This window comes from Zootermopsis nevadensis, unplaced genomic scaffold (genome assembly GCF_977971745.1).
Source record: "Zootermopsis nevadensis isolate Lab colony 2312 unplaced genomic scaffold, Znev_1.0 Znev_ptg000001l, whole genome shotgun sequence".
NCBI lineage: Eukaryota > Metazoa > Arthropoda > Insecta > Blattodea > Termopsidae > Zootermopsis > Zootermopsis nevadensis.
Genome location: NW_028259133.1, coordinates 16675808 through 16693253, shown reverse-complemented (window position 1 = coordinate 16693253; position 17446 = coordinate 16675808). Strand labels below are relative to the sequence as shown.

At 36.0% G+C, this 17446-nt stretch overlaps 3 protein-coding genes across 6 annotated transcripts; 1 reads left to right on the top strand and 2 right to left on the bottom strand.

Moving 5' to 3' along the window:
* Nucleotides 1–1333: 1333 nt before the first annotated feature.
* Nucleotides 1334–3960, bottom strand: eca (transmembrane p24 trafficking protein eclair). The gene is made up of 5 exons (XM_022070768.2): nucleotides 3746–3960; nucleotides 3514–3629; nucleotides 3321–3425; nucleotides 2913–3059; nucleotides 1334–2390 (listed from the first exon to the last, which is right to left on the bottom strand). Exons 1-5 carry the CDS (start codon nucleotides 3879–3881, stop codon nucleotides 2241–2243), a joined length of 654 nt encoding a protein of 217 aa, XP_021926460.1. The 5' UTR covers nucleotides 3882–3960; the 3' UTR covers nucleotides 1334–2240.
* Nucleotides 3961–4133: 173 nt separating this feature from the next.
* Nucleotides 4134–9718, top strand: Ddrgk1 (DDRGK domain containing 1). The gene is made up of 6 exons (XM_022070767.2): nucleotides 4134–4302; nucleotides 4720–4824; nucleotides 5077–5216; nucleotides 5977–6240; nucleotides 6824–6929; nucleotides 8361–9718. Exons 1-6 carry the CDS (start codon nucleotides 4215–4217, stop codon nucleotides 8531–8533), a joined length of 876 nt encoding a protein of 291 aa, XP_021926459.1. The 5' UTR covers nucleotides 4134–4214; the 3' UTR covers nucleotides 8534–9718.
* A 264-nt stretch (nucleotides 9719–9982) lies between these two features.
* On the bottom strand, nucleotides 9983–17425 carry Smyd5 (SET and MYND domain containing, class 5). Of its 4 annotated transcripts, XM_022070765.2 has the most exons (11): nucleotides 17268–17414; nucleotides 16663–16738; nucleotides 16085–16185; nucleotides 13949–14076; nucleotides 13240–13360; nucleotides 12555–12676; nucleotides 12337–12445; nucleotides 11893–12021; nucleotides 11599–11776; nucleotides 10952–11174; nucleotides 9983–10470 (listed from the first exon to the last, which is right to left on the bottom strand). In XM_022070765.2, the coding sequence occupies exons 3-11, from the start codon at nucleotides 16154–16156 to the stop codon at nucleotides 10356–10358; spliced, it is 1197 nt and encodes a 398-aa protein (XP_021926457.1). In that variant the 5' UTR covers nucleotides 16157–16185; nucleotides 16663–16738; nucleotides 17268–17414; the 3' UTR covers nucleotides 9983–10355. The 4 variants fall into 4 exon arrangements, with proteins under 4 accessions (XP_021926457.1, XP_021926456.1, XP_021926458.1 ...); XM_022070764.2 differs by lacking the exon at nucleotides 16663–16738 and having other exon boundaries at nucleotides 17268–17425; XM_022070766.2 differs by lacking the exons at nucleotides 16663–16738; nucleotides 17268–17414 and adding an exon at nucleotides 15002–15112.
* Nucleotides 17426–17446: the final 21 nt, after the last annotated feature.

Sequence of the window (17446 nt, the reverse complement as noted above, 5' to 3'; positions counted from 1 at the left end):
ATCCCTTGTATGACACAATCTGAATTGCTTGTAAATGTAATAAACTCTAATGCTATAGCCTGAAACATAACTTCCTTTTCATTAAAGATAGTTTCTTTTGCCTTTAAAATCTTATTGGGAGGTACTCTGCCATTTAGAGAAAGTGGAAGACAAGTTTTAAATGGCTCTTGGGCATTGTTAGTGTAGGGTTTTCTGGAATTCTGTGCAAACTTAATAAATGTAAATTAGGTGTAGTCAATATTCTTTTGTTTTCCTTCACCCCAATAAAGACCAGGCATAAATTCTGACCTATCCAAGTGACAAAAATTTACATCATTCAGTTCCAGCTGCCTATTGTCATTTGTTTCTGTATCCTACACTGCAGATTCATGCTTCCATCTGCTGTCCATTCTTCCCATATTTACTGCACGGAGAATATAATTAAATTACTTCCTTCGCTGTCTATTTTCTCCAGCCTTTGTCTGCATTTATAAATTCATGGCTAGGAGGAGAAGGTATAAATTGACATGCCACACTATAGCAATAAAATTCAGAAGATCAATATGCTTTAGGTCTTAAAGGTCTGCATTTTTATTTTTTTGAACGGAGGAATGTCAGATTTAATTTCAACACTTGCCAACAAAAATACCAAATTGTTGCTAACTTTAAAATCCCAATTTTCTTGTATTTTAGTTCATTTGACACTTCTGTGTCTGCTTCATTCTTACATGGTGAACATTTTCTGTTTTCTTAGTATGAACTTCTGACACAAGTAGGAATATAGAACAAATTTTATTCTGTTATGACCACATGGCCTCAGGTTTATCATATATTGTTCTAAACATTTGTAGTAACCGAATATTATTATTATTATTACTAGAGTATGACATGCACAGACAGCAGTCTGTAGGAAAATAATTTAAAAAAGTCATATGATTTTATCTACAGACAGCCACCTATGATATAATTTAGTGCAAAATTTTCCCCGAGGAACCCATTGCTGAACAGATGCCATCACTCAAAGCACAGTTTCACAGTTTTAGTACATAAGACCAGAGGATGCTTAATTTTACTACTTTCTACTGTATTATGTTACAGAAATGAGAGAAAGCAACAGACTGGGTTGGAACAAATGAAGTCCAAAAATAGCTCGCCAAATACTGAATTTGGTAGTGAACAATCCAGTAATCTGCAATACTTATTTCACTATCTTTATTATTACACACAAAAGTACTGAAACCATATTCCACCAGTCTTAGTACCGGACTATAGTAATAACAAAAGCATGAGAAGTATCTCATTAAAGATAGGTTAACATGAATTGTTAGCACAATCAACATTGTAAGCGCACAAATTATAAGTAGGAAATTAGATGTGTAGTTTATTTCTCAACACCTTGTACACCAAGATTTCAATTGCTGTAAAAATTACAATATCACTTTTTCTGTTTACTACTTCCATTTTATACCAATACTAAATGTTTTTAAAACAGCCAGTGTGGACTAGACATATAACTGTCTACTAAATCCAGGCTGTTGACTCCTGCTAACTTCTCATAGAGTGAAGTACCTTAAAACCAATGTCAGCAATTCATTTTGAAACAAAGTATAACTAGCCCCCTTTCTTCACAGAGCACACATTCTACCAAACCTGAAATTTGTGACTTACTAGCTGTGACACATATAGCTCCCTGTATCTCAGAAGACTTCACACCACCTGAAAAATGTCAATGGCTCCTTCCAGGAGGGTCAGTTCCCACTTTGTAAATGTCATCAGAACTCAACCCACGGGCTACTCCAATTGCAGTAAACTTCAACATATGAAACTGGTATGTACAACACAGGTGTAGAAAAGATGTTTCAACTTCCTCTTCACTTTACATATGACTGGTTGGTAATAAATATTACATTTGAAAAATGGCATCTTTCTTCTAGACATCAAAGGCATGCTGTATAAAGGGAACCACTCTAATAAGGTTTTGAATCTACAACAACAAGACATCTGAACAATTAGAGGAACAAAGTACAAAGCATGAAAAATAGAATAACATTAGGTCATCCAAACATAAGTGATCCAGCATGCCCTTGGATATAACAGACTGTCCTTGCAGCTAATACAGCTATCAATTGTTTTGTATGTCTTAGCCTGCTATATTTTTACAAAGCTCATGTGCCATGCAGTGAGCACATGTAACATTCATTAACATCACCACTTTAAATGAATGTATTTACAATGCAACATTTCAATCCCCACATCAAATATTACACAAGCTTCTTTGCTTCAAAGAAACTCTTTAGATGCCTCATCTGCCAGGCCCCCATTACCAGTAAGATGCATGTCTGTGTAACAGACCACCACAGGACTCTTTGGTTAGTGCTCTCACTTGTCTGCCGGAAACGTTCCTCTCGATACTGTGAAATAAAATTAAATGATTGTAACACATGAACAAGTAGCATAATAGTTTTTCCAGGAGTACGCAACTTGCAACCTATAAAACTGATTCTGGTACTTAAAAAAGAATAATATTATCTAATTTAAAATTAATTATTAAATTTATAATGAATTTGAGTTGGTATCTTAGCAGTTAATGTCATAAGCACTAGCAACAAAATATCATTACTTCCATTTACCAGTTACTGGTATTAAGACATTTCTCATATTGCAAGGAGACAACTCTCAAATTCAGTAGATCAAGAGCTAAGATTATATATATATATATATATACACACACACACATACATACGCTGTTTAACTGCAAATGTAATAATGTTATTTTATTTGAAGTAAGTGGGTGTCTTCTTCTGGCCACAAACAGCCGAGTTAATTGTGAATTAAGAATTATTCCACATTGCATATTTAGGGATCAATCAAGAATAATGTTACAATACTGCTGTTATACTGAAGAAGCAATATTACTGAATGCATCAACTTACCCTCTGGTAGTTCTGTTCTTTTGTTATTTGTTCCACTTGATCCAGAAGCTGTCTTATTCTGAGCTGGAGTTTAGGAAGCTGCTCTTTTTGAGCCACATTTGCATAGTCAATAGCATGCTCACCCACTTGGATATCTAGATGAACACGCTGGAAGTAACAGTTGAAAATACAAAGTATACACTATGTGAGATTTGAGGTTCTCACAGCAGTGATGATATGGATTTGGATGCTGTGTGGACTCTTAGGTGAATAAGGCTTCATAAAAATATACTGCCTCCATTTTCAGGGCTTAACATAGATAATATATTTCTCGAAATATTAGTATGTACCAAATTTACATTATTCCTATGCTCTTCCAGCATGACAAATAGTTTATTAGGCACATAAATTACTCAAGTCTCCACTTACCAACTGAGAACCACTAAACCAGTTACTGCTGTTGGAATAAAGGCAAATAATATGTTCGCCTGGAGTATGAGATGTAAAGGATATCCTTCCTTCTGAACTGTAAACCTGAAATATACGTATGAAGTTATCAAAATATATTTATAGTGAACAAATAAAGATTATTATAATAACGACGTACTTTATGTCCACTTACTCTCGAAAGGATTGTCTTGTCATCGGGATCCCGTGCTTCTACATGCATACCAATTCCGGGACTGGAAGGCATGAAGCCGCCACTTTTTGGGTCATAAAGTTCCACCTTGTAATTGACTGAAAATGAAAGAGGCCATATATCGGCCATAAATACAATCCTAATAATCCTCAAAATTGAGTGCCGTGTATCAGATGCGCAAATGACTATTTTGGAACACCAAAACACTACATACCAATAACAGTTGTCTCATCAGGAATTTCTTCAATAAAGCACTTTCTCTCAGTTTCGCCTATATGAAAATATAATCCTGAAGATAGGGGAAGCAGAATTAATATATACCCCGTTAAAATGCCAAGTAATTTCAACATATTGAACCCACAATTAGGGACAAATAACACAACCACGACAAACACACGTCACACACGTTAGTTAATATTCAACTCAAATATTGTTTTTCTCATACAAGTTTTTAGAATAGCTGATAATATTGCTGTTACTTACGTATTAACAGATGACTTAAATAATGTGGACTTATTTTATTTTGTATATTATGTTAATATTAAATTATTTTTACTTTCATTAAATTAATTCTTGATTAATATTGTACTTCGTTCAGAGTAACCAACATAGGTAACCAATATGCACACACACCGCCGATTGTTGAATGTGGGGAGGTTGGATTACATCTGATGTAGCGAAGAATGGACCTGATTTTCTTAATTTCAATTGCATCTGGTTTGATTGTTATTATATTTGTTGTTGCACTCCTTAAACAACGCGTCATTCAAGGTATTCTTATAAACCTAAATTAGCACATTGCCTGACATTGCTAGAATTCTGCTACCAGCTGGGAAAGTTTTATGTAAGGTTAGGACTGTCGTATGTGAATGGAACAGTAATTGAGGTAGATCCACTTGAAATTGTCTGTTTTAGCAAAATCGATAAAACGTCTTTCTGCCAGCATGGGAAGATTGGACCTAATACAATTAATTTTAAACATGATCTTACAAATATCACTACATTCAGTTTTCATTGGATTCAGCCCCAATTTAAACTGTTACAAAAAAAACCTTTCGATTGCAGTAATAAGCCTAAGTAGTGCATAGGGTAAAGGTTTGTATGGAGCACACTGAATTCACACATTCTTCAGAAAACCAAGGCTGTTGTATTTGGTAACTCATCAAAACCAACATTTTTTTTCCTCAGAAACCTCTCCTACAAGAGATATACCACAGGAACGGGCTCATGACAGACAGATTCCAAGACGAGCAGTTGGTGCTCGTAATACAAGAGCACAACTGAGGGCAGCTGGTAAAAATCATATTGCATTCTTACTATCTATGCCCTTGTAGACAGTATGTAGGAATGTCATTCCATGTGAAATTATCTAGATCATAAAAACCAGAATAGCATACATGTCAGCCATGCTCACAGCTTTTGACATCTATCTACAAAGTGCATTGAAGAACTAGTAATACAGAAGTTTTCCCTCCCACCTGCTTTCAAAACTACAGAATAGGTAGGGTAGCAGTTGGTTTCTAAACAAGACTCTTTTTCTGTTAGCTCATCAGCAGAATGAAGCAGATGATGAGGATGGAACTGTACAGGACGTGGGTGAAGATATTGAATTTCCTGATGGAAAAATTGGCGCAAAAAAGCGGGCCAAGCTGGAAGCAAAGGCGGAGCGTAAAGCTCAAAGAGAGGTATTTTATACTGGATTTAAATTTGGATGTTGCTTGTGGAAAAAAAAAATAACATACCTTTCCTGAAGTTTAGTACAAGTGAATAATTAAATGACAATACACTGTCATGGAAAAACCATAGAAAATTCATTATAGCATTCAATTACATAAACCCCATGTTACCAGAAGTATAGAAAGACCTTAATTAAAACCAAAAGAGGATCATACAGAAATGCTCAAAATATCAATAAATACACCCTCCTAAAGCCTGATCTCATGTCCATGTCATTCATAATCATCCTGTGTGATGCTACAGATGTTTTTTTGCAACAGCAGCAAAATATCAGGTCATTGGATTATACTGAAGATTGTTACGGCCACCAACCTCACCCAATATAAATTCTTGGAGTATAGTCTTGTGACAGAAATGAGAACACAGAGGAAACCAATATTGATGACAAGGCCAAAGTAGTGAACTTGCCACATAAAGATTTGATTGTTAAGAGTACAATGTTCTCACACCACAAAATTCATAAATACTCTTGGATTTTATCTTGATGGAAAGGCACATAATCAGATAGATCATATATTGATACAAGACAACAGTCAACTATACTTGATATCCAGTCTTTGAGAAGGGCTGACTGTAATAATGACCAGTATTGGTGGTTGCAGAACTTTGGGAGAGGCTATCAGTAAGTTAAAAGCACACACACAGATACATTGTGCATGCACATTGCCTTATTAAGTTGATTTTACTGATTCATGTTTGTATATATAGGCAGAGGAGAGATCCAGAGAAGAGAGGAAGAAGCGACAGGAACAAGCAGAGGAGGAGAGACTGAAGGCTGCAGAAAGGGAGAAACAAGAAGAACAGGAGCGACTTGAAGGGGAAAGAAAAGCACGTGAAGAAAAAGAACGTCAAGAACATGAGGAGTATTTGAAAATGAAAACTGCATTCAGTGTGGAGGAAGAAGGGTATGAAGATGATGGTGAAGATGATGAACAAAAGAATTTACTTCAGGAGTTCATAAACCATATCAAGGTACTAAATGTTCATGTTTTAATTTCTGATTCTTGTGAAGGTGTACTGTTGTGTTGCTGTTAAGTAACTGACTCCAGATGTTGTTACATTTTTAGTATTCCATTATTTTATAAGAAAACGTAACGTCAACCAATTCACAGATTTTTCTGAAACTTAGTTTGAATATCATGAATCCAGATACTTTAAATTCACTACTGCCAATAACAGTAGTGCAATGACCATGTATATTCTGAGGTGGGAGTGACGTTAGAGCTACATAATGTAGGTGCTTTCAGTCTGATTGGGACAATTAATGAATCACTGGATTTAGGAATGTAAAATTCATTATGCAAATAGACCACAAACGTACCTAGAACTTCTGTATAAATCATAAAGAGTTACATACATTGCAATAATTCAAAACTCTGAGTTTATATCCATTAAATTTAATATAATCAGAAACTTCTACTGAAAGCACTTCTTATGCATTGACATTTATCACTAAATTGAATAATTATAAATTTATAATTATTGCTAGCTTTAACATGCTGACTGCTGAAGAAAATAAGGTGTGATCAGTTCATCCCAACACTTTCTGTTGCAGAATATGAAAGTAGTTGTGTTAGAAGATTTGGCTGCCCATTTTAAATTGAAGACTCAGCATGTTATTAACACAATCCAAGAACTCCAAGCAGAAGGATTACTTACAGGTATGTTCACTTTGCAACCAACCCTCATCCATGTATTTCCCTCTTCCTTGTTACATTTTACAGATGACATTCCTAGGTTTAAGGGAATAACAGTGGTTCAAGATGGTGAAAACAAGTATGATAACAATATCCAAAACAGGGTTCAGAAACCCATGCTGACTATGTTTCTTGGATGAAAAATTTTGAGTGATATGGTGAAGGGAAAGACAAAATTACTGGAAAAGTAATCGAAGAGCCAAATAAATATTTACACAGAAATTTGACCAAATTTGAAAATGTACTTTTACTTTATAATAAATTAACATTCAAGGACCAAAGGCACCGGAACATTATGCAGTTGAGGGATTGGCTAGCCTGTTGGCATAATAAAATGCCTGGAGCAACACGTTGTCCACAAACACAGTGCAGTGATTATATGCTTACATTTGGAAACATTCTTGTAAATTGAAGATAATGGGGATAGGATTAGAAGCACTGTTAAACATTAAATTGGAGTTCCTCTCTACCATGTTATGAATGTGCAAATATTTACATTTTACAGTACAGTAGGGCACCGCTTATACGGCGGGTTAGGGACCAGACCCCCGCCGTAAAGCGAAAATTGCCGTAAAGCGGATCTTTGCCTTTTTTCACTTGCAAATGCATATCAAAGCCTAATAAGATGTTACACTATCATATAGTAAGTGCACAATAGCGCTAGGCCTAAGAAAACGATATGAAAGTAAAATGAATATCAGTAGTACACACATTGTGGCTCGTTTGATCTTCAATCCACACAACTAAAAGTTTTTCCATGTCAGCAATAAGGCTATCTCTCTTTCTTATGACTTTAGAGTTCATTCGTGTGGCACTTTTAATTTCATTTAACACTTTCTCCTTAGCGTTCACGATGGTACTAACAGTTTGGTGAGCTAGAATTAGCTTACGTCCTATTTCGGCCATAGACATGCCTTGTCCACGAAGTTTAATTATATCTAACTTGGCATTTAAAGTAAGAGGCTTACGACTCCTCTTTTTATCGCTACTACCCTTAGACGTCTTTGTAATTACACTGTAGTAACACAAAAATATTATATAAATATACAGTTTGTAATATCTTTGAAAAATTGCCAGAAATACGTAGACGCGGAGCGCACAAAAGCTGTAAACAGACTGAATCAGCGACGATAAAATGGCGCCGGATGCACTTCTCTGACTCAGCTGTTGAGCGCCGTATTAGCGAATCGCCATAAAGCGGAGCGCCGAAAAGCGGGGCCCTACTGTATAGCTAATATAACATCCCTAAAAATATGATAATATAAACATACAGACCAAACAATTTTAATACATATAACTGTTTCTAGGCCTTTTATCTGATAATAAACAAACAACTTACAGATAGTAAGAATAAATCTGCCCTGTCCTCCTTGTAAATATTATTTATTCCTGCAGGAGTTGTGGATGACCGCGGGAAGTTCATCTATATATCAACAGAAGAACTAGAAGCTGTAGCCAAATTTATAAAACAGCGAGGACGGGTATCTATAGTGGAACTTGCAGAAAGCAGTAACCAGCTTATAAATCTGAATTCCAACATTAGTAAATCTGTGTTACTTCAAAACTGAAGACAAAGAACAATCAGAAATTAAAATATTATATTTAACAAATGTACGTAGGGCAGTCAAAAAGTTCCCAGAATTGTGGTATAGCACTGTAATGGTAGGACATACGGCAACGCTTACCTAATCACCTTCAAAGTAGGACCCTTGCGCACGCGCACACACACTTGCTCCATCGATCCTGCCATTGTTGGAAGCACCGGCCGAAGGCTTCGTTTGGAATCTTCCGGAGTTCGGTCGTCGCATTCGACACATCACTGGTTGTGCAGCAATTCCTTGCTGAGAGAAGCATTCCCATCATCACCCAACCACCATACTCTCTGGATCTCGCTCTGAGTGACTTCTGGCTCTTCCCTACTCTGGAAATGGGCCTCAAGGGGACGCATTTCGCAACCATGGAGGACATCAAATCAAATGCGACGGCCGAACTCCAGAAGATTCCAAACGAAGCCTTCCACCGGTGCTTCCAACAATGGCAGGATCGATGGAGCAAGTGTGTGTGTGCGCGCACAAGGGTCCTACTTTGAAGGTGATTAGGTAAGCGTTGCCGTATGTCCTACCATTAGTGCTATACCACAATTCCGGGAACTTTTTGACTGCCCCTAGTACACTTTGCCTCTGACTACCATATTGTTGTGCTAATTATAACTATTTTTAAAGACAATCCAGCAGTTTAAATTTGAACATTCCCAAAAAGGCTTTCAATATTGTTTTTGTATTACTTAGGGGATGCAAATGTCTGATCATCATTTGATGAAATATAAATATGCATACAAGACACTGACATCTCATTCCAGATATCCATTAAAAAAATTTGCAGATTTAAGCAGTAGTTACACTTGTTCCATTACTAAACTTGATTATAGTGTAGGATATGTAAAACAATTGTCTGTAACAAAAAATCTGCTAGACATAGTATTTTCTGCATTTGATAGATTTCAGCCTTAATGCAAGCTCGATAATTTGGACCATAAAATGCATGCACATACTTATTCACATAACCAAACCCAAGAGCAGCTATGTAGGGTTTCTTCATGACTTGCTATTAGGAATGTTGTGTCAATAACGTTACCTCATGAAAGAATATAATGGATGTTTCAGCTATACTTATCACAAAGTTTTTCATGTGCTGTACTTCGTGTAGGTACATAAATATGTATATACTTCGTGAATATGAACACCTTTCTAATATCTGCATTTCTTGATCTAAAATTATGACAGCCTGCAGATGGAAATATCAAACTAATCCCTGACCCATCACATAAAAAGGCTGAAACTGTCTTTAGACTACAGACTGTATACCTGCATAGATTATCCATCTACCCATCCCCACAGTAAACCGACTTTGGGTCAAAATCCTGTGATGGACAGCATTATCTACTATGACAAGCCACACCCAAAGTTAGTAGTGATCTACGCCAACAGTTAAGTACTACTAGAAGACAAGATAGTCAATGGACTCACTAACATGTTTATTCTTTTTAATTCTACCATGAAGAAATTCTGTATTGTATGGTGAAACTTCTATTGTGTCTGTATTGTAACTAGTACTAATTTACATTTCAAAACAAAACCTAATTTGTAGGATATGGCCGTCGTCTGGGTTGTTGCACCAATGGACCACACCAGATGCAATTTTAACAGAATGTTAACAATCATTGGGGCTACTTGCTGGTTTAATCTTGAGTAATAACAGGCTAACAAGGTCTCTATCAGCTTTCATTATTGCAATAGATTTTAAATTTTCAAAAATATTTTCTGGAAAGAAAAAGTACAATGAACAATGGAATGTCACATAAAGCTACAGTATATGTGTACTGATCCCTGACTATCCTCCTCCATCATCCTCAACTTCATCATCAGACTCATCTTCACTTGTCACATCGAGATCACCAGCCTGAGTCTCACATTTTGAGCAATGACATGTGAATATGTAATTTTCCCTGAAAGCAAAACATTTGAAAATTAATCACAAATATCTGCCACAAATTACTTATTAAAAATGTAATTCCGGTACCTGTAAATCTATGTGAATATATTTTGGGGATACACATGACAATTTGGGTACAGAGAAGTAAGGGTCTCATGACAGACCAACACTCAGTTGGCAAGTATCACTTCAATTGAGAAAAACTGACACGAAGTCCCTCCCATAGAGAAGAAATGTAATAAGAACAACTTTCTTTAAATCATCCTTAAAAATTAAATAACAGAACTTCATTTTAAAGTATGAAGTTGCATTTATGGTTATGTTGGCCTAATCATAAATCACGACATATATCTTTACTCACAATTCAATGAAATGTCTGGTGCATATCAATTATTACCTTCAAATCTGATGAGGTTTTGTAAAACTCCTTCCCATCCTCCAGCAGGTACATATACAAAAGACAATGTGATTCATCTGAACGTCAAAAGACATACCTAAGCAACTTGAGCCTGCTGTGTCGACTTCTCTCTAGGACACACTCGTCTAAGTAGCTAATGAGTATCTCATCTCCTGGAGCAATGTCCCTCACAGCACACATGGCAAGCTGGAAATTGCTGTGTGGGAAGCTGGGCATTGCATTAGGGTCACAGCTGTGGTTGCACACACTCTGCAGGGCATACAGTGCAGAGCCCTCACTGTTAAGGAAACTACCAACCTCTGTGGAACAAAAGCAAGTTCATAAAACACTTTGCCATGGGATACCATCTCATTTTTTGTGTTCTCTACACAAAGTTCATAAAATGAACACATATTACAGAGGTCACGCCTATTCATCTGTTAACCATTATATCGAAGAAGTACCTACCATTTTATCAACTAATCTAAAATTTCAAGAAATAAAAATTAAAAAATAATATCAGTGTGTAGGCTTTAAAATTCAGGGCTGTACACCTTATACATATAAATTAATTTTGGAAATAAAACTTTCTTTTATTCATAGTTTGATTTAGTTTTATGATGAATGCTCATCAAAACCTAGGAATTTGATCAAAGAGACGGCAACCAAAATAGTTTTATGGAGAGACCATTAATCCTCAAAGCATATTATAATATCCAAGTGCTTCAGTTGAAGTTGTCCCACCTTCATTCAAATCCTCATACACCTTGTCAATGAATGAATCCAGCTGCTGTTTGTCATCTGTTGGAAGCTCCAGTTCAGAGACCTTCCTCACCCATTCACTGAACGGGCTCGTACCAACACCCTGTCCATTAGTTCCCACTAGTGCCACAAGGGACTGGAATCCATCTGGCAAGAGCCACTAAAATGTAAAATATAAATGTAAGTTCTACAAAGACCCTTACTGTAGCCTAATAGCAGTCCATAAGGAATTCATGCACATGGCAAGGATTACGAGAGTATTATTACAGCACTAACCTGGTGCACAATATCACTGTACAGAGCAAGTGAAATCAGCTCTCGCAGCACCTCCAACTGCCTCCTGAACTGCTCTCCTAGCAACTTGTGTGCTATCGCCTCTTCTTCATTCACAGTTCTATGACAGAACTGAAAACAACAGTCCAACATAAACATCAACCACTGTTCAAACTTTTGTAGCCATGATAGTATAATGCTATACAGACAAGATAATTACAGATCCAAATATGGCCAACTGCATCGAGATTGTTGACCTCAAGGTCATAAAACCCCTTACACCACCCACGAGTATCTTCTGCTAAAGATAGTAGTCTACATGAAACCACTACTGTTTCATATGTAATCTCCACCACTCTACAACTAACACTCATCTTCACATCCTCCATCTGTATGAGTCTTACAGGAAACAGGCAAACTGGAATCCAATACTGTCTATCAGATTACCTGCATGAACATGTTCAAAGCACTGGCTGGATCCTCTGCTTGCTGAACTGTAGCAATCATTCGAGCCAGAATCATGACTGAAGCGGTTTCAGGAGGATAGTGCATGTACCTGCAACAAGTACTAGTGTTACAAAAGACAAACTAGCTACTTGAATTTATTAGTCACATTCAACATCTATGAAAATGTCAAGAAGAAGTTTTTATATCAAAATACTCACTTCCAAGTTTCATTCAGTTGCTCCAAAGGATGGTTAACATTGCGTGAATGTGACTGAAGGCACAGGGTCCTATGGTGCAGGTTCCAAGCCTGATCTTTACAGATGGTGCTGCAGTACTGAACCTGAATATATAACAAGGGCTGAAGTATTACAAAGAAATGGTGTATAGCATACAGAATGTCTTGTCTTACTTCCCTAATGCTGCAAATATTGAAAAGAACTATGAATCATTTAATGAGGGTTTTGCTACTACCATCATTTAACGGCCATTACACAAATATTAACAGAAATATGAATGCTTAAGATCACAGCACATTAAGGTAAAACTGAATGATGTATGCTTTATAATGCAGCTAATTCAAAACTAAATTAATTTGTAACTTTAAGTCATCATTAATTTCTGTGAGAAGCAAACAAAATATTGGTTAATTCAAAATTAAAATATCACAGAGACAACTTGCAATCATGCAAAGTAAACACACAAAAGGGAAAGAAAATATGATGCACCTTTATTAAAACTTTGCAACTTGTCTATGGTACTCAAAAACAAGTTCCAAAGGCTAGCATTTACGAGCATAGAGATTCTACATCAGTTGGAGTAAGCCAATAGTTTAATTTAAGTAATTAAAATTCCACTCTAATTAAAGGAACACAGAAACATAAAAACACGTAAAAATCACCTTACCCCACATGATGGACACTGAGTGTGAGACTCTTTGTTTGTGGGACAGCACTGTGGATATGGTAACACAAGATCCTTCTTGCCTGTAAGTCTTCGAACATTTTCCTGAGCTCCCTCAAGTGGTCTACGCAATCCAAATAAGACCAACAAAAAGTATTCTTACTACATCTCATTCAATCAAATTCCCAACTATTGTACCTAAATATTCATAGTATGCACAAAGACAATCTTACTTTGAATATGGGTGATCAACACCATGTGAAAATCTGGTTTACCAGTAGGATTTGAAGTTCTCATGGCAGTGAGCAGAAAAATGGCTGTCATCAGGGTTGTAATGCCATACAGCATGTCTCTCTGCTCTAAGGACCTTTGAAATATTGCTAAACTTCTACCACACTACATAGTGCAACAACCAAGAAGACAGCCATCTTGGTTTGCCAGTGTTCCTAGGTAAAAACCAGCCTAACCAAAAATGGAAGAATGTTACTAATCAGAATGATCGCATGAAGACTTGTCATTCACATTACCAAGATTATAATTTTCCTTTTCCTGTTGCCTTTATATGGCATTAACACAGACAGGTTAACTGACTGTTCAGTGCCACCCAACAAGAAACCAACCAGGGAAGATAAAAACAAATGAAAGTTTGTTTTTCACTGTATGAAACTGATGCCAAACTCTGTTCCAACAACTATTAATTTAAAATTCTCACCTCATACAAAAATCACATGCTAGGTAACCATATGCAGCATTCCATGCAAACTGACAGCAAACCAATGGTCTCTCCTCAAAAATAACATCACCCGCCTTGAAAGGCTTCACAGCAAACAAGCCTTTTCCCTGTTCAAAAACAACAAATCAGCTGCATGATTATGAAGAAATGCATATTCCAGCCCAGGATGCCAAACATTTTCTCCGTCTGGTGTCACAATTACATCAGCTGTTAATTAAAATTAAAAAGTGATGCCAGTCATTCTTGTTGGTCAAATACAATCCTGATGGGCTGAACGAAATATCTGTTGCTGCATATTTTTAGACAGTTCAATTCTTGGTTTGTTTGCAGCATTTGTAAATATACACAAAAGGCACTCATTTCATTTTTTATACAGCTTCTTGAAATCTTATATAAATTTCAAGGATAAAAATGATCGGTAATAAGCAATATAAAGAATCAAGTATGTCATAATATGTTCTGGTTTACCATTCTTTCCGTAGTATTTGAGATGGAAACAAATGAACAGAAAATGTTACCTTCCACAAAAAAATATGGCTCCTGATGTTAAAACAAACAAAACCTGTAATCACAGGTGCCAACAGTATTTTCAGGCAGTACTAAAGTTTGCCATCTGTGTACTAGAGCATCGAAGCACAAGCACAATTAATTTTCATGGTTACTGATTTATTACCATCCAAAAGCAGCTTTTGAACAAGTCATTCCTCAAACATGAAAGCATTAAGGAAGTAGCAAGTGTTAGTAATTGATCATCTAAATATTTGACCACAAACTTCCAAGCAAACTGGAAAATGATAAAGAAACATGGGAAGTTCTGGGGATGGTTGTCAGGTTGGTATTATTGACAGCAGGAAATTAACCAAGAGAAAGGTGAGGTGGCCTCTAAAAGCACACAATTTTCACACCAGTTATATCAATTGGTTCAAAAGGTATTACAAGGAGGGGAGACACATGGAGGTAAACTGACATGATGATACTTCAAGAATTATCTTTCCTTACAAGACAAGGAAAGTAGGCAAAACAAACTACTACCTCAAAACTTTAGGATTACACCTTCTTTTCTTTCCTGGCTATTTCTGCAATTCCTTCAACTGGTCTTATGGCCAGAAGTGACACACACACAGCCTGAGCAAGAACCAACACCTACATAGGAAGAACACAGAGGATGGAGCCATTAATAACCTGAACTACCTATACTCCACGATCAGCCAAATTCCAGGTCTGAAATGAAGCTACTAACTGAATACCCACAGGCATATTTGAAGATAGTAAATTTCTGTTATATGTAAGCATGGATGCAGTACTTGTGTTATTTAACCACTCCCCTTTCACATTTATTTCTCAAGTCTGGTTAAAGAAGTCCACACTTTTTATTTTAATTCCTCAAACCAGAGATAAATACCATAATTGTAAAACCTTGTGTGAAACAAATATCCTTCAGTTACTAATGAATAACCCACATGCAGGGTCACATTAAAGTTCTTGTAGGCCCTTTGTTGGATGTATTTTTATTGCTGATTTTGTGATGAAATAACTGAACTTGATCACAAGTTTTAATTTGTTTCTCTTCATAAAAAAAAAGAATGACATTGACATGACTGCCTCCTTGTGTATTTGCTGTGCCTATCCTTGCTAAAGAAGTATCAATAAAAAATCATTGTTGCAAGTTTTATAACAAATCAAAATCAAGGTTAAAAAATGTTTTCATGGGTCCTAGGCACAGTGCATGCTGTGCCTATCAAATAATATGGTCCTGCCACCATGATTATAATTGCAGTGAGTTTACTCAGGATAATCACAAAATTTCTAACCTTATTGAAATGAAAATAAAGTTACTTGAATATCAAAATATTGTATTACTCTCTTCACCCTATGAATATAATTGTTCACATAACTTTTCTCAAAGTCAAAAACTACACTTTCTGTCCCACAAAGCAAAAAATGTTTCCCTCAACACAACTGCATTGTTGTATGAAGCTCACATTGTAGTTTAACAGGAGCATAATTCATACATAATGCCCCACATCAGTACTAAATTACAGTATGTAGATGTCTCCACTATCTCACATGCTTCTCAAACTTCAATAACTATTCATATTCAAACAGAATAAATACCTTTGGCCCTCCTATAACCCGAACTTCAACAGCAGGATCATCCATTACTCTGTCATCACTGATTTTATCCATCAATATTGATCACTTGATGTATCAGAAACCTGGAAGAAATAAAGTGTATGTTGACCTGTCATCAGTTTAAGCACCATTACATTCATAACAAACCAGTGACCAAACCTCTTCTAAATACATATGACCACAAAGTATATTGTTTCAAATTTAACTACTGAGTAAGGGAAAGCATATGGAACTGTGTGTTGAGGGATTGAAAGGCAATCTTTGAAACAAGTTTTTCATTTAAAACAAAGTAGTGTTCAAAAAGGGTAGTTACATAAAAAAACTAGAATACTGGGTAAACACAAAAGGGAACTCAACATCCACAATAGGCATACCAAAACTATCAACTTGAAAGCCACTACAAAAAAAAATACTGCAAGTCCTTGCTAAATATTATTAATACTATTAAAGAAGCCAAATGATAAGCTCACAATGAACAAAAATGAACTCAACCTAAAAGCAAAAAACTATAAGGAACATAGTAAAAATTATTAGCCAAATGTCATCAACAACCAACTCACTTCTTGGAATAGAGTTGTCCTTGATAACCTGATAGCACATTTTGCTAGTCACTAAATTCTGCATCATTTATAGAACCTGAAAATTCATTACTGTATTCACAAGAGCCCACTATTAGTCCCTATCCTGAATCAGATTAAACACATCAACATCCTCCCATCCTGTTTCCCTACATCCATTTTAAAATTACTATTCTCTATGTCCAGTTATTCCAAATTACTCCAAACTTGTCATCCAAAATGTTGTATGCATTTTCCTCTCCCCTATATGTGCATTTTTTACTTTAATGCCCTTATCACACATATATTGTACCAGTACACTGTTGTTCTCAAGTATTTGAACTAGGCAACATTCTGAATAGTATATTTGCATTTCGCATCATTTTATGGTGACGCAGCAAGCAGGATAAGCTACTTGGTGAATCATTAAATATGGTTACTTTCCGGGGATTATAAACTCTATTTCACTTTAAAAATCAACTTAATTTATAGTACATCAATTTCTATGCAAACACTTGCTAACCTGCAATGAAATAAAACGTATGCACATTATGTTCATAATAACAATTAAAATACCTACATTAGGTTCACATTTGTTCTACACTTACCTGTATGGATATTCTATTTCCGGATAATGAAGACTGATACACTGTTTTTCTTTCGAGTTTCTTCCTCAATCAAGTCACATTTAACGTAACGCACTGAACCTCCACGTGCCATAACCATAGCAAGTTCAAAAACACAGTTCATACCACCATACCATAGATTGTACAAAATGTTTTTTCTT

What these genes read in the sequence shown, in the direction of transcription:
- Ddrgk1 (XM_022070767.2), top strand. Translation starts at nt 4,215, where the DNA reads ATGGACCTGATTTTCTTAATTTCAATTGCATCTGGTTTGATTGTTATT. An exon ending in AGCACAACTGAGGGCAGCTG is followed by an intron (nt 4,825 to 5,076) that starts GTAAAAATCATA and finishes TTTTTCTGTTAG; the next exon opens with CTCATCAGCAGAATGAAGCA. An exon ending in AGTTCATAAACCATATCAAG is followed by an intron (nt 6,241 to 6,823) that starts GTACTAAATGTT and finishes TTTCTGTTGCAG; the next exon opens with AATATGAAAGTAGTTGTGTT.
- Smyd5 (XM_022070764.2), bottom strand. Translation starts at nt 16,156, where the DNA reads ATGGATAAAATCAGTGATGACAGAGTAATGGATGATCCTGCTGTTGAA. An exon ending in CTCAGTGTCCATCATGTGGG is followed by an intron (nt 12,677 to 13,239) that starts GTAAGGTGATTT and finishes TTATATATTCAG; the next exon opens with GTTCAGTACTGCAGCACCAT. An exon ending in AGCAGGCTCAAGTTGCTTAG is followed by an intron (nt 10,471 to 10,951) that starts GTATGTCTTTTG and finishes TTTTGCTTTCAG; the next exon opens with GGAAAATTACATATTCACAT.
- eca (XM_022070768.2), bottom strand. Translation starts at nt 3,881, where the DNA reads ATGTTGAAATTACTTGGCATTTTAACGGGGTATATATTAATTCTGCTT. An exon ending in TGATGAGACAACTGTTATTG is followed by an intron (nt 3,630 to 3,745) that starts GTATGTAGTGTT and finishes TTTCATTTTCAG; the next exon opens with TCAATTACAAGGTGGAACTT. An exon ending in GGTTTAGTGGTTCTCAGTTG is followed by an intron (nt 3,060 to 3,320) that starts GTAAGTGGAGAC and finishes TGTTACTTCCAG; the next exon opens with CGTGTTCATCTAGATATCCA.